The sequence below is a fragment of the Microcaecilia unicolor genome, chromosome 1, assembly GCF_901765095.1.
Source record: "Microcaecilia unicolor chromosome 1, aMicUni1.1, whole genome shotgun sequence".
NCBI classification, from domain to species: Eukaryota; Metazoa; Chordata; class Amphibia; order Gymnophiona; family Siphonopidae; genus Microcaecilia; species Microcaecilia unicolor.
The window spans coordinates 204,595,675-204,608,281 of record NC_044031.1 but is presented as its reverse complement, the minus strand read 5'-3'; the positions used below and the strand labels follow the sequence as shown (position 1 = coordinate 204,608,281).

The 12,607-nt window shown below is 44.5% G+C and overlaps 1 protein-coding gene across 2 annotated transcripts in view; it reads left to right on the top strand.

The window, feature by feature from the left end:
• VOPP1 (VOPP1 WW domain binding protein) overlaps positions 1-12,607 on the top strand; it is a 196,897-nt gene that overhangs the window by 85,222 nt on the left and 99,068 nt on the right. For both annotated transcript variants that reach the window (XM_030189999.1, XM_030189998.1), the window contains exon 2: positions 6,340-6,398. In XM_030189999.1, coding sequence (XP_030045859.1) covers positions 6,340-6,398 — 59 coding nt within the window. The remainder of the gene's footprint in view (positions 1-6,339; positions 6,399-12,607) is intronic.

Sequence of the window (12,607 nt, the reverse complement as noted above, 5' to 3'; positions counted from 1 at the left end):
GTGTCCTGAGGTGCCGATTATGTGTCTAAATGTTTAGAAGAATGGTATATACCTGTGTATGTTTGCATGTACTCACATAAACACAAACATTCTGCCTAGGCACTATTGTGTAAATATGAGTGTATCTTATGTAGTGCATATACATAGGCGGAGTTTAGGTGGGACTCTCATTTACTCATGCATCTTATAGAATACTATTAAGTTACAAAAAGCACAAAGGCAAGTGGTCTGCAAGATCCTGAACATCAGAATAGAAAAGCAGACTCATGTGGTGAAATAAAAGAAAATGTATTCAGCGCAGATACATAAAATCAGCATACAACTTTCCTCCAACTGCCCAACATGGCCATTTTTCACCCTCTCAAGGGCTGTGTCAGGGGCTTAACATAAAACCAGCAGGAACAGTCCAGTGTTTTCCCTGTCTGATTAGTGCAGTGCAGCACAGAGAACAAGGCTCACAAGCAGTGCTGTCTTTCGCAAGCAGCTGCAGCCTGACACACAAGCTGCTCACAAATGGAAATGCAAAGTTCTATGCTGCTTTTATATATCTTTGCTGAATTAATTTTGTTTTATAAGTTACATGCATATCACTGGAATGTAGGCGCATACATACCAGGTCTATGGTTGGTTTTAAGAGCATGCGCATTTATTCATATAAACCTAGTTATGTAAGTATTCTATAGAGGAAAGTAGGTGCTTAAATACAGCACATTGTTATACAGTTACCCCCAAAGAGACAGAGAGAAGAGGAGGGATCATTGGGGAGATCTGATAACATACAAACCTTATCAGGGAAAGGACTGGATGCTGGTGAGACTACTGTGAGACTACCACTAGAGGTTGTGGCTGCCATTTTCAATCAGGAGCTGTAAGTCGGGTTTATTCCTGCTGTGATGACCACTAGGAGGGGCATAATCGAAAGGGGCGCCCAAGTTGAGGATGTCCTCGCAAAACGTCCCGATGGAGGGGTGGGGAAACCCGTATTATCGAAACAAGATGGACGTCCATCTTTTGTTTCAATAATACGGTCGGGGACGCCCAAATCTTGAAATTTAGGTCGTCCTTAGAGATGGCCGTCCCTAGATTTGGTCGGTTCTGATTTTCGGCGATAATGGAAACCAAGGACGCCCATCTCAGAAATGACCAAATGCAAGCCCTTTGGTTGTGGGAGGAGCCAGCATTTGTAGTGCACTGGTCCCCCTGACATGCCAGGACACCAACTGGGCACCCTAGGGGGCACTGCAGTGGACTTCATAAAATGCTCCCAGGAACATAGCTCCCTTACCTTGTGTGCTGAGCCCCCCCAAGCCCCCCTAAAACCCACTACCCACAACTGTACACCACTACCATAGCCCTTACGGGTGAAGGGGGGCACCTAGATGTGGGTACAGTGGGTTGTGGTGGTTTTTGGAGGGCTCGCTGTTTCCTCCACAAACATAACAGGTAGGGAGGGGGATGGGCCTGGGACCGCCTGCCTGAAGTGCACTGTACCCACTAAAACTGCTCCAGGGACCTGCATACTGCTGTGATGGAGCTGAGTATGACATCTGAGGCTTGCAATCAATATTTTAAAAGATGTTTTTTGAGGGTGGGAGGGGGTTAGTGACCACTGGGGGAGTAAGGGGAGGTCATCCCCGATTCTCTCCGGTGGTCATCTGGTCATTTCGGCCACCTTTTTGCGCCTTGATCGTAAGAAAAACAGGACCAGGTAAAGTCGTCTAAGTGCTCGTCAAGGATGCCCTTTTTTTTCCATTATGGGTCAAGGATGTCCATGTGTTAGGCACGCCCAAGTCCCACCTTCGCTACGCCTCTGATACGCCCCCTTGAACTTTGGCTGTCCCTGCAGTGGCGTAGCAAGGGCGGGGCGGTCCGCCCCAGATGCACGCCGCTGGGGGGGGGTGTCGGCTCTGCTGGTTCCCTGCTCCCTCTGCCCCGGAACAGGTTACTTCCTGTTCCGGGGCAGAGGGAGCAGGGAACCAGTGGAACCGACAGCCGCACGGCTGCTCCCACCTCCCAAGAGGTACGAATGCACTCCGGGGGGGGGGGGGGGGGTGTCGTGCTGCACCCAGGGGGAGATGACGCCTCTGCAACCGGGGGGGGTGCGCAAAGGTGAACCGCCCCGGGTGGCAGCCGCCCTTGCTACGCCACTGCATCCCTGCGACTGAAAGCAGTTGGGGACGTCCAAAATCGGCTTTCGATTATACCAATTTGGACAACCCTGTGAGAAGGATGCCCATCTTCCGATTTGTGTCGAAAGATGGGTGTCCTTCTCTTTCGAAAATGAGCCTGTAGGCCTTTCAGGTAGGTCTGGGGGGAGGGCTGGGAGGGGAGATTGGTCTACTTTTTGGGGGGGGGGGGCAGGAGAGAAAGAGATCAGTCTTTGTCATTGATGGGAAGAGGGAGGGAGGAAGTATCAGAAATTGTTGGGAGGCGAAAGGTGGGAAACGTGAACTTTCTCATGCTGGTTCTGGCTAATATTCAGGCAGGACCTACATAAGTTCCTGCAGCCAGCACATGTCTGTGAGACTTAAATATTCAATGCCAACGACTGGACATGGCCTGGCATTGAATATTCGGGTCTAATTTAGCTGATGACAGTCAGTACTTAAACTCCCCCCCCCCCCCCCCCCCCCAAAAAAAAAGAAAAAAACGCTAATTACTTACTGAATATTGACCGGAAAGATTTTATAATTGGCTTTCAACCTTTTGTAACATACAGCACCTAGATATTTGATAGAGTTTACTATTTTACCACTAGACATCAGCAGTCCTCTAATGAAATTCTGTTATATGCTCCCTCAGTAACTGAAATAAAATTGACTAGTATTAGAAATTAGGCTTTCTCTAGCTCAGTGACTTGTTCTAGAACTTTTTAGATGGCTCCATTAGGGAATCTACGTGATTACAGTGCATTTAGATAGTTGTTAAAAGTGTTCTCTATGCTTCCACTTTTACATGATGCATTTTTCTGACTATTGAGTCAGAAATGAGTTATACATGTAATCTTATTTTTGTACAGTGAAGTTTAATTAGGGTCTCATTTTTGAAACAGAAAAAACGTCCAAAAAGCAGTACAATGCGGCAGATGGACTTTTTTTGTCCAAAACATTCAAGTTGCTATTTTCAAAACACATTTAAAAGATGTTTTTCAATGCATTTCATCTGCAGTGCGTCTAACTCACAAGGGGGCGTGTTGGGGGCAGGGTTTGGACATTCCCAAAACTGGGATTTTTTTCTACCATAATGGAACAGAGCAAAAAGGACCAGGGCTAAAAGTTAGACATTTTGGTCTAGACCTTTTTCAATCATGACTAAGTCACAAAAAGGTGCCCTAAATGACCAGATGACCACTGAAGGGATTAAGGCATGACCCTCTCCCTTACGCCCCAAGTGGTCACTGACCCCCCTCTCACCCAATAGTACATACCATCTCTAACAGCTTCAGATGTTACAGCCAGGCCTATTAGAGCAGCAAGCAGATCCTGGAGTAGCTTAGTGGTTGATTCAGTGCAATGTAGAGAAGGGGATCCAGGTCCATATCTCACTCTTAACTGTTACACTTGTGATGGAAAGTGTGAGCCCTCCAAAATTTACCAAAAATCCTACTATACCAACATATAGGTGACACTTGCCGGCAGAAGGGCTGTTGTAGTGGTGTACAGCAGGCTTTTGGTGGGTTTTGGAGGGCTCACCGTACAATATAAGGGGGTAATGATGAGATGTGTACCTGGGACCTTTTATGTGATGTCCACTGCAACACTCCTTAGGGTGCCCCACTGCTCTGCTGGGATGTTTGTATTTACTTATTTGTTACATTTGTATCCCACCTTTTCCCACTTATTAGTAGGCTCAAAATGGCTTACATAGTTCCGGAGAGGTGGTTACAGACTCTGGTGTGAACAAATACATTATAGGGGGACAAGTACAGTATGACCAGTTTACTAAGAATGCTCCCCCACCCCCCCACCACCACCACCAAAGTCCCAATGGTTTGTTTTTGTGCATTTTTCCCTTGGACTTTTTTTTATGGTCGCAAAGGAAAAATGCACTGAGATTCTATACAGTGCGACTTGAGCTGTGTGCACAATTCAGGTTGTATTCTATATTTCATGTGTAACTTAATTATCTTAACAAGCCAATCAGTGCCGACAATTGCCAATTAACAGGCAATTATTGATTCTGATTGGCTCTAATTAGAATTTACGTGCACAACTTGCTAAGTGTATTCTATACAGTGATGCACGTAAATTCTAATGCGTGCTGCCAAAAATGAGGCATGGCCATGGGTGTGGAATGGGTGGATCATGGGCATTGCTAAAAATTATGCGCACTGATATAGAGTACACCCGCTCCATGCCTAACTTAGTCGCCAGCATTTACACCAAGTTTTACTTGGCTTAAATTCCTGCGACTAGATTTAGTGGCGTAGATGGGCCCTAGGCGTATTCTATAAACCACTCCTAAAGTTAGGCACGGTTTATAGAATACACCTAGGCGTATTTTTTTTCAGCACCGATTTTTACAGCACTATATATAGAATCCAGCCTAAAACATCTACAAAACGTCTAGGAAATGGCCATTTTCAAAACAAAAAAGGCTATGTTCGCCACTTTATTATTGCATGTTTTTAGCAAAATGTCCAAAATCAGATTTAGACGTCATATCGAAAATGCCCCTTCACATCTCATTTAAGAAGTAATAGGCAGATAATGAATAGTACATGGATTGGGGAATTCACACAACCAAGTCAGGATGTGGGGGAGTTCCATACTATTTTAGTAGAGGATTTGCCAATGTAGAGCCTCTTGTAAAATAGGTGGTGGTCTGAAAATCAGAATCCCTCCATGTACAGAGGGAAAAGCAATTTTAGAAAGTTGTACATTGGGGAAAACATCCATAGACCCCCCCTCCCCCCCAATATAGTTGTGGGAGCAGCCTTGTAAAATGCCTGCTCCCTCTCTGAACAATCTCCTCAATGGCAGCCTCCTCCTCACAGCAAAACCCTCCATAGGTGGGCAAACACCCAACAATATGGTAACTCCTCAAGGCCCAACCTCTCCTTGAGCCTGATCCCTAGTGGTAATACCACAGTATTACCCTTAGAGGTCTCAGCAGCCATTTTGGATGACCTACTTATTGAGGCAGGAGCGACTGGGCATTACTCCTACCTCACTGGACCCCAGGAGCCCCCAGTAACCCTGAGGTGTGGGTGAGGAAGGTATAGGGTGGGGGGTCTGCCAGGGGGGAGCCCATTTTGTATCTTAGACTATCGGGTAGAGTTGAGCCTTCTTGGGGGGGGGGATAGGTACATGTGTTGGGTGCTTGCTTCCATGGGGAGAGGGTTTGTTGTGCAGGGGCCTGGTTTGCCACAGAGGTGCCATTGGGGGGGAACAAATGCATTGGGGAGAGACAGGGGATCAAATATCATGACATATATTCTTAAGAGGAACAGTTGTTGGGAGAGTGATTGGAGGCTGGGCCATTGAAATTTACAGCTGCTCCTTAAAGCAGGCACTTTCCCGGGCCTCTGGGCAACTTTAAATACTGACATCCATCTTTTTCAGTACGGACATGGATCCCTATGAAAAAAGGGGAATCCAGGTTTGAATTATAGGTCCACCCAGGACACCCTGCCCTACGTGGGCCTCTTGAAATCTGAATGCAGTTAGCTTTTCCGATATGTGAATGAACCCTGTGCTAAAATGGCATTTAATACTTTGGGCTACAGTAGATGTGTAAATGCTGTCATTTTACATGGGGATGCACCTAAGGGCCTTAACGCATTCTTTTGCTGTGGCCAGAAAATGGCCAATTTTCCATTTTCTGATTTAATAGTCATGCACTAATGTTGCCATTAGTGCGCAGCGATTAACAAAAATTTGTGTGTGAGCCCTTACTGGCACCTATTTTGAAGGCAGTAAGGGCTCACTCACTAATCCTGCACTAATCAGTTTGTGCACAGTAATGTAGCTGCGATAACTGATTAGTGTAAACATGCCCCCTCGATGACAAAATAAATTTTACTTTTTATCGCATTCACATGTGTAAAGTACCATGGTATGCCTCAGTGTTCCCTGCAGTATGCCATTTTAAACTGTGATATGCCTATGTTAGTGCTTACTGCAGCTTGGTAAAAGGGCCCTTAGGATTTTGAAACCTGCTGATAGTGGGGTTTAAATATTGACCTATGCAGTGCAGACTAGAAGTTAGTTGTAGTTTCCTGTTGTTTATTTTGGCACCTATTAGACATCCAGTCTGTAGTAGAAGATCAGATATTACATCCTTGAAGTAAAATAATATCTTGATCTTCTGTTTTCTTTTTCTTTTTTTTTTTTGCAGTATACAGAGGCCAAGAAACATTGCTGGTACTTTGAAGGGTTATATCCCACATATTATATGTAAGTACTCATTGTTATCTTTATTTTCCCATATGCCAAGAAATCATTTTGTCTGTGCCTCAGTCCTGAAACAGAAAGATAAAGAGGAGGTGGGGAAGAAGGTGACAGAACAGTATGTTTTAAACCTATAAAACTGCCTTTATTAACTATTGAAATGCATTTCTCTAGTTTGGCCAGCAGGTGATGCATGTTTTCTGTTACAGCTGTTATAGAAAAATGCATGCCCTCTTTTAGTTTCACTGACAGGGGGATGATCAGAAGCAAATGCCAGCGCTAGAGGCTTATATGGTGTATAGCCCCGCCCAGCGCATCCCAGGATACACTGGGCAGGGCTGGGCGCCGCCATTTTGCGGCGTCGCAGGAAGAGGAGGGAGGCAGGCTACCCTCCCTCCTCCAACCCACAAGGTAGGGGGGTAGGGGGGACTGGACCACTAGGGACCCTTCGCTGGGGGACTAGGGGGGTGGAGACCCACTGGATCTCCAGCCCTCCCTGAACCTGGGGGTGGGGGGGATTGTCGGGGGGACCGGACCTCCAGCCCCCGTTGCTTGGGGCAGGGGTAGTTGGGGCCTGGTGGTCCCATGAACCTCTAGTTCCTGTGTTTGACAGGTTTGGGCTTTTGACAGCCCAGACCTGTCAAACAAGTACGGGAGGATTGTGCTGAGCGCATGCTCAGGCACAATTCTGTACTTCTACCCCATGATCAGAGATAATTGCGTGCTTACATTTGCATGCAATTATCTCTGATCATCGGTGCGGTAAAGCCCCACGTTGTTCCAGCGCTATTTTAGAGCGCTGTTTGGAACAGCGCGGGGCTTTTGATCATCTGCTGGTTAGTGAAAAAGTGAATCTACAGCACTGTGAGCAGTATACTTTTAAAACTTGTTAACTGGGCTCTGATTGGCCTGGAATTTGAAATTACTCAGCAGTTGTTGCTGGCTGTTGCTTCAGTTTTAGCCCTGGAGAAAAGAGAGATAGATCTCTTTGCTGAGGCTCGGTGAATTAGGTGTCCTGATCTTCCCAGGTACTGTATAGATAGCATGCAAATATTTAGTTAGCATTATAATTGATCCATAATTTAGCTACTTGTTATTGTTTGCTGATTGCACATTTTTTTTGTTCATTTTTCCAGTATGACAGTAAACCTATTTAGTCTGTTCACTCTGCCTGTCTGGACTGATAAAGAATCCTGGTGATTTGTGTGTTGGGTCTGTGAGTGCTTGTGGGATCACTGGAAGTGTGGCCCCAGTAACCTAGAAATCACTGGGGATAATTTGAGAGCGGGAGACTCACCCAGAGGCGGTTGTGACCAATTGGTGGAAGGAATGTGCTAGTGTAGAGCAGAAGCGGCAGGTACAGGCAGATTAGAGCTGTGCTGGGCATAGACCCTCTAAGTGGCCACGGGGTAACCCCAGGTGGGTGGCTAGACATTTCATGATAGAGCCTATTTATAATTCAGAACTTCTGATTCACATCCTAGGCAGCAGGTTATAGAATTTGCAATGCTCAATTTTCTTTGAAGGAGAGAAGTGCTTTAGACAGCTCAGCCTTTATTTACACAGTAATCCTGACAGAGTGTTCCAGCAGAGGAACAGAGACCCAGGGCTTCAGGGGTGGTGGGACATTTAAGGTTATGGTATACCACATTCATATTGTGACAAGAATGAAATGATGCATTTACCACTCATTGTACTGTCACAGATATTTTCACTTACTGAGTTACAGTGAGTTTTTTTTTTAAATCAGACTCATGCATATCATGTAAAATATCAAACAAAGGGGAAGGGAGGTGTCAAATCAGTGCTTAATTGGTATTTGTTCAGCTAGCTCTGTGTGCTAAGTAAAATATCACTTCAGTTTGCAAAATGCCAAATGGTGCAATGTTATTTTGATTCAGCCTAACATTTATTTATTTAGATTTTGCGCACACCTTTTTCAGTAGTAGCTCAAGGTGAGTTACCTTCAGGTACTCTGGATATTTTGCTGTCCCAGGAGGGCTCACAATCTCTAAGTTTGTACCTGAGGCAATAGAGGGTTAAGTGACTTGCCTAAGATCACAAGGAGCAGCAGTGGGATTTGAACCAGCCACCTCTGGATTGCAAGACTGGTGCTTTAACCACTAGGCCACTCCTCCACTCCATGTAAATTGGCAGTGGAATTTCTGGCTTTGATTGGAGGCCTGCTGTAATTCCGCAAACCTGGACTCTGGGCTCTGTGCCTGGCTTCAACATGAAAGAGAACTTGTTAGTATAGGAAGGCTTGGGAGTTGCTCACACATGGAATTCGTCTTCCCCTGCAATTTTCAGATCCCTGCCGTAGAAACTCTCTTAACAAGAGTTTCAGAGGGTAGCAAAACCTATTCCAATATTTTTATCAGATGAATTCTGCTTCTGCCCAAATCAACTTTTTCTGCACCCCATATAGATATTCACAATTACTGCTTCCCGCCAAGACTTACTAGTAGCTGCTTTGGCAAAGCCCTCTCTCCTTTTGCAGCAGAGACATGGATTCCTTCCCCCTTGACCAATATCCCCCCCTCTCTCTCTTGCCCAGTATTTTCCTTTCTGTTCCCCATCACCCCTTTTGCTATATCTTGCATCCCTTTGTAAAGGGGTGTTAAAAATAATTTGTTTAAAAAAAAGTAGTTGTAGGCTTACCATGGAAGCTGGTTTTTGCTAATATGTGAAAGTAAATGTAGTACAGAGACTGGGAATGTTGTAGATGCCAGTGAAGGAATGCACACACTTGCTTAGTCTCTCTGTGTTGCCCTGGTATCCCATGGTAAACAATCTAATATAGCTGTTTATGGACAGTTGGGAGGGAAGTAACTAAGTGAGAGGATATGTACACTTTGAGGTCTCCTAGCCACCCTAAAAATAATTGTAAATTTGATTGTAATTATATGAGAGGTTGACAAAAGGTACCAAGGAACTGGTGTGTCAGTGAAGTTCAGGGTAGCAGTTCCAGTCTGGTAAGTGTGAGAGAAGAGCTGCCAGTGCTGCATGTGACTGTGGAGAGCCCTGCAATGTTTTCGTGGACTTTCAAGTTGGTGTGTGTAAGAGAACAAAGCCTTGATAAGATTCACACTCATGAGAAAATTTTGTTTTACAGTTATTTGCCTAGAAACTCTCTGAAGGGTTCCTGACACCCAGAAGGTCCTTCCTGGGGCTGAACAGGGGCAGCAAAAAAACTGAGTGAACCCAACCTCAGAGTGTTTGTGGAGAAGTTTTTTTTAAAGGAGCAGACTAGACAAAATAGCAGTGAAGGAACCTTACAGAAAGATTGCAGTCCATTCTGCTGTCCGAGCTTATGAGCTGTGGGATGAGGTAGCTCATGTAAACTGTTGCTGCCTGGAAACTTGGTATTAAGAACTCTGATGCTGATGCTGTTGAGGTATTAAAGGGACCTGAGCACTGTTACTCTGTTTAACAGAGGAATTACTGTATATCTGCAGAGGTTTCAGTAAACTGATTATTAATTAATGAAACTGATATGAGAGGAGAATAGACAGTCTATGAGTTTGAAAGTGTTAATGACCAAGTATGAAACGGAATGGGGAGGGTTAATTAGGGAACCCAATTATCATTTCTTTTCCTTAACCTAGATAGGGACTTTATAGAGCAGGGAAGAGTTTGATATAACAACTAAAGTGAGATTAAAACAAAGCTATGGTTATCAGAGATATAGGAATAGTTATTCAGGGTCTTCCTTCTTTGAGTTGTTTATACAGCGGGAGCTGAGCATCGCAGCTGCGGACAAAGGACATTGGATTCCTGATCCAGAGGAAGGAGTGCTAGCCAACGCAAGAGAGCATAAAGCCAGTGAAGCCTCGTTTCTATAATGTACAGAGACTGTGTCTGTGGGGAGGGGAAAACAGACAGGTTATAAGGACTGGTACAAACACTCATAGGGAATCAATATAAGATTACCTGGGTGGAGATAATTGGTTCTGCCCTGTTCTGTCCTGCCTTAATGAACCAGAAATCCTTTTCCTGAAAGAGAAAGCAAAACTTAAGGAAAGAAGTATTCTTACATAGTTAGTGAGAAACTGAACAAGGTGTGAGTGAAAAAACGCTGATACTTCATACACTACAGAGGTAGCCGAGAAAGGATTCCTGTATAAAGAAATACAGGGGATGCTAGGAGTTGAGCCTGATACTGTTGCAACATTTGTGACTGAGATAATACTAACACTGCTGTTTTATGTTAGAAATTCTTGCTTGCAAACTTGTTTTTACTTAGTTGAAAATCATTATAATATAAAATATTGAACAAATAAATAGCTTTAAAATTACCAAAACTTGTTGTACTTCCTTCTACCAACTAATAATTGGGATTGGGAAAACAGAATTAATTAATTCCAACATGAGCATTCTCTTTGTGAGCATCTAGCTGGTGAGAACTCGCTTCAAAACCTGAACCATCCCAGCCATGACAAAAAAAAACATTGAAAGTATGCAAAGGTGCAATTCCTTCTTACACCACCAGGGGCTTACTCCTCTTTACTTCCTCCTCCTCCTCACCTCACTCTTGCCCAACAGCTGCCCCCCGCCCCCTACCGCTTGCTTAATAGTCCCTTTCTTTCACTGTTCATACTACTCACTATAGAAAGCAATCCAAATTCTATTGTCATTTCAGTAGCAGTAATATAAATGGCTTTAATTACTGGTTACACTATGAAGAAACACAAAATTCTGCCAAAAAGTTCCTCACAATGTACATAGCAAACCTGCCATACCAAAACAGTACTAGCTTCCAGAATTCAAACAGCAATATGAAAAGAACTTCCATTTCGTCTCACAGATCAGCCCAGAGACTTGTGGGTTATGTCTGTCTACCAGCAGGTGCAGATAGAGGGAATGACAGAGCTGTACCATAAAGGATTCTCTACAGCAGCTTCCCCTTCAGTATGATCTCTGACTTAGCAGGTAGATAGATATATCCTGAACAGCTCTCTGTGTGGTGCTTGCTCCAGGCCTATTCATTGGGTTCAGTTGAGCTGGGGTTTTGGCGGATGTCTGTTAGTTGCTCAGGGGTATATTTGGTGGTGCCAGGCCCCCCCCCCCCCCCCCCCCCCCCCCCCCGGGTTGGTCTGACCTTTTCTATTTTGCTGGCATCTTCTGGGGAAAAGAAAACCCTACTCTTCCTGTGAAGGGCGGAACAGCTCTCAAAGACGTCCAGGATGGGAAGGTGGAATCCTCCTTTAAGCTATCCTTTGAGGTGTCAGCCTTTGTCTTTGCAGGTTACAGTTTGTGGCCTGGCTATTGTGGGGCAGTCGCTCAGTTATTACCCCACCCTGAAAGCTGGTATCTTTTTTGCTAATGTAATCCCCCATTAAATGGGGATTACTGAGTGGTGTTGGTTCCTCCCTGGAATCACTGGGGGGAGGAAGAGAGATGTTCCTGGGTGGGAGAGAGGCCCAGCCCAAGGGCAGTGTTTGTGGAATAAGTCGCAGAGAGAAATGTTTCTAGTAGTTGATTGACAGTAGAGGTGGAGTTTGAAGGTAATAAAAGTTCTTGTTTAAGCATATGGTCTTTGGTTGCCTTCACTCCCACCAGGACCCTAGAAGGAGAAGGGGTATCCTGGAAAGGCCAGATAACCTAATGCTGAATTAAGGGAGAGTTATTATCACCAGAGGCAGTAACTGATTGAGAGGAGTGCTGTGGGTAGGCAAGGGGAGCCCAGCTCCAGAGCAGGAGCACAGAAGAGCCTATTCAAGGCCAGAGGTTGCAGCTCGGTGAGGTGCAACTGCGGAAGAGAGGACAGACAGGAAGGTCTGATCCTAGTGGAGTTTGAAAGCGACAACCATCGCTATCAGCACAGCCTTGCATTATACAGCCCAAAGGGATAGGTGACGGACTGGAGGAGTTGTATATTTGTACATAATTCTGGATTGCTAAAAGAAATCATTTAATTAAGGGATAAAACTATATAAATAGTCTTGGATGGACAGAAAAAAACCTCTTAAGCCAAATGCTGACTGTATATAAAAAATTTGAAGTTTGGATTTGCTGCCATTGCAGAGTTCAGTAAAGTTTGCATAAAATGTATAATTCCTAAATCTAACAGCATATTAAAAGAATTAGACAAATACAAATGTAAATTTATAAAATAACATGAATAGGATTAAGATAATTGCCATGCTATCAGTTTAAAATGACATCAAAATGAAATGGAAACTAGAAGTGACCGATAGTTAAAAAGTAAATAA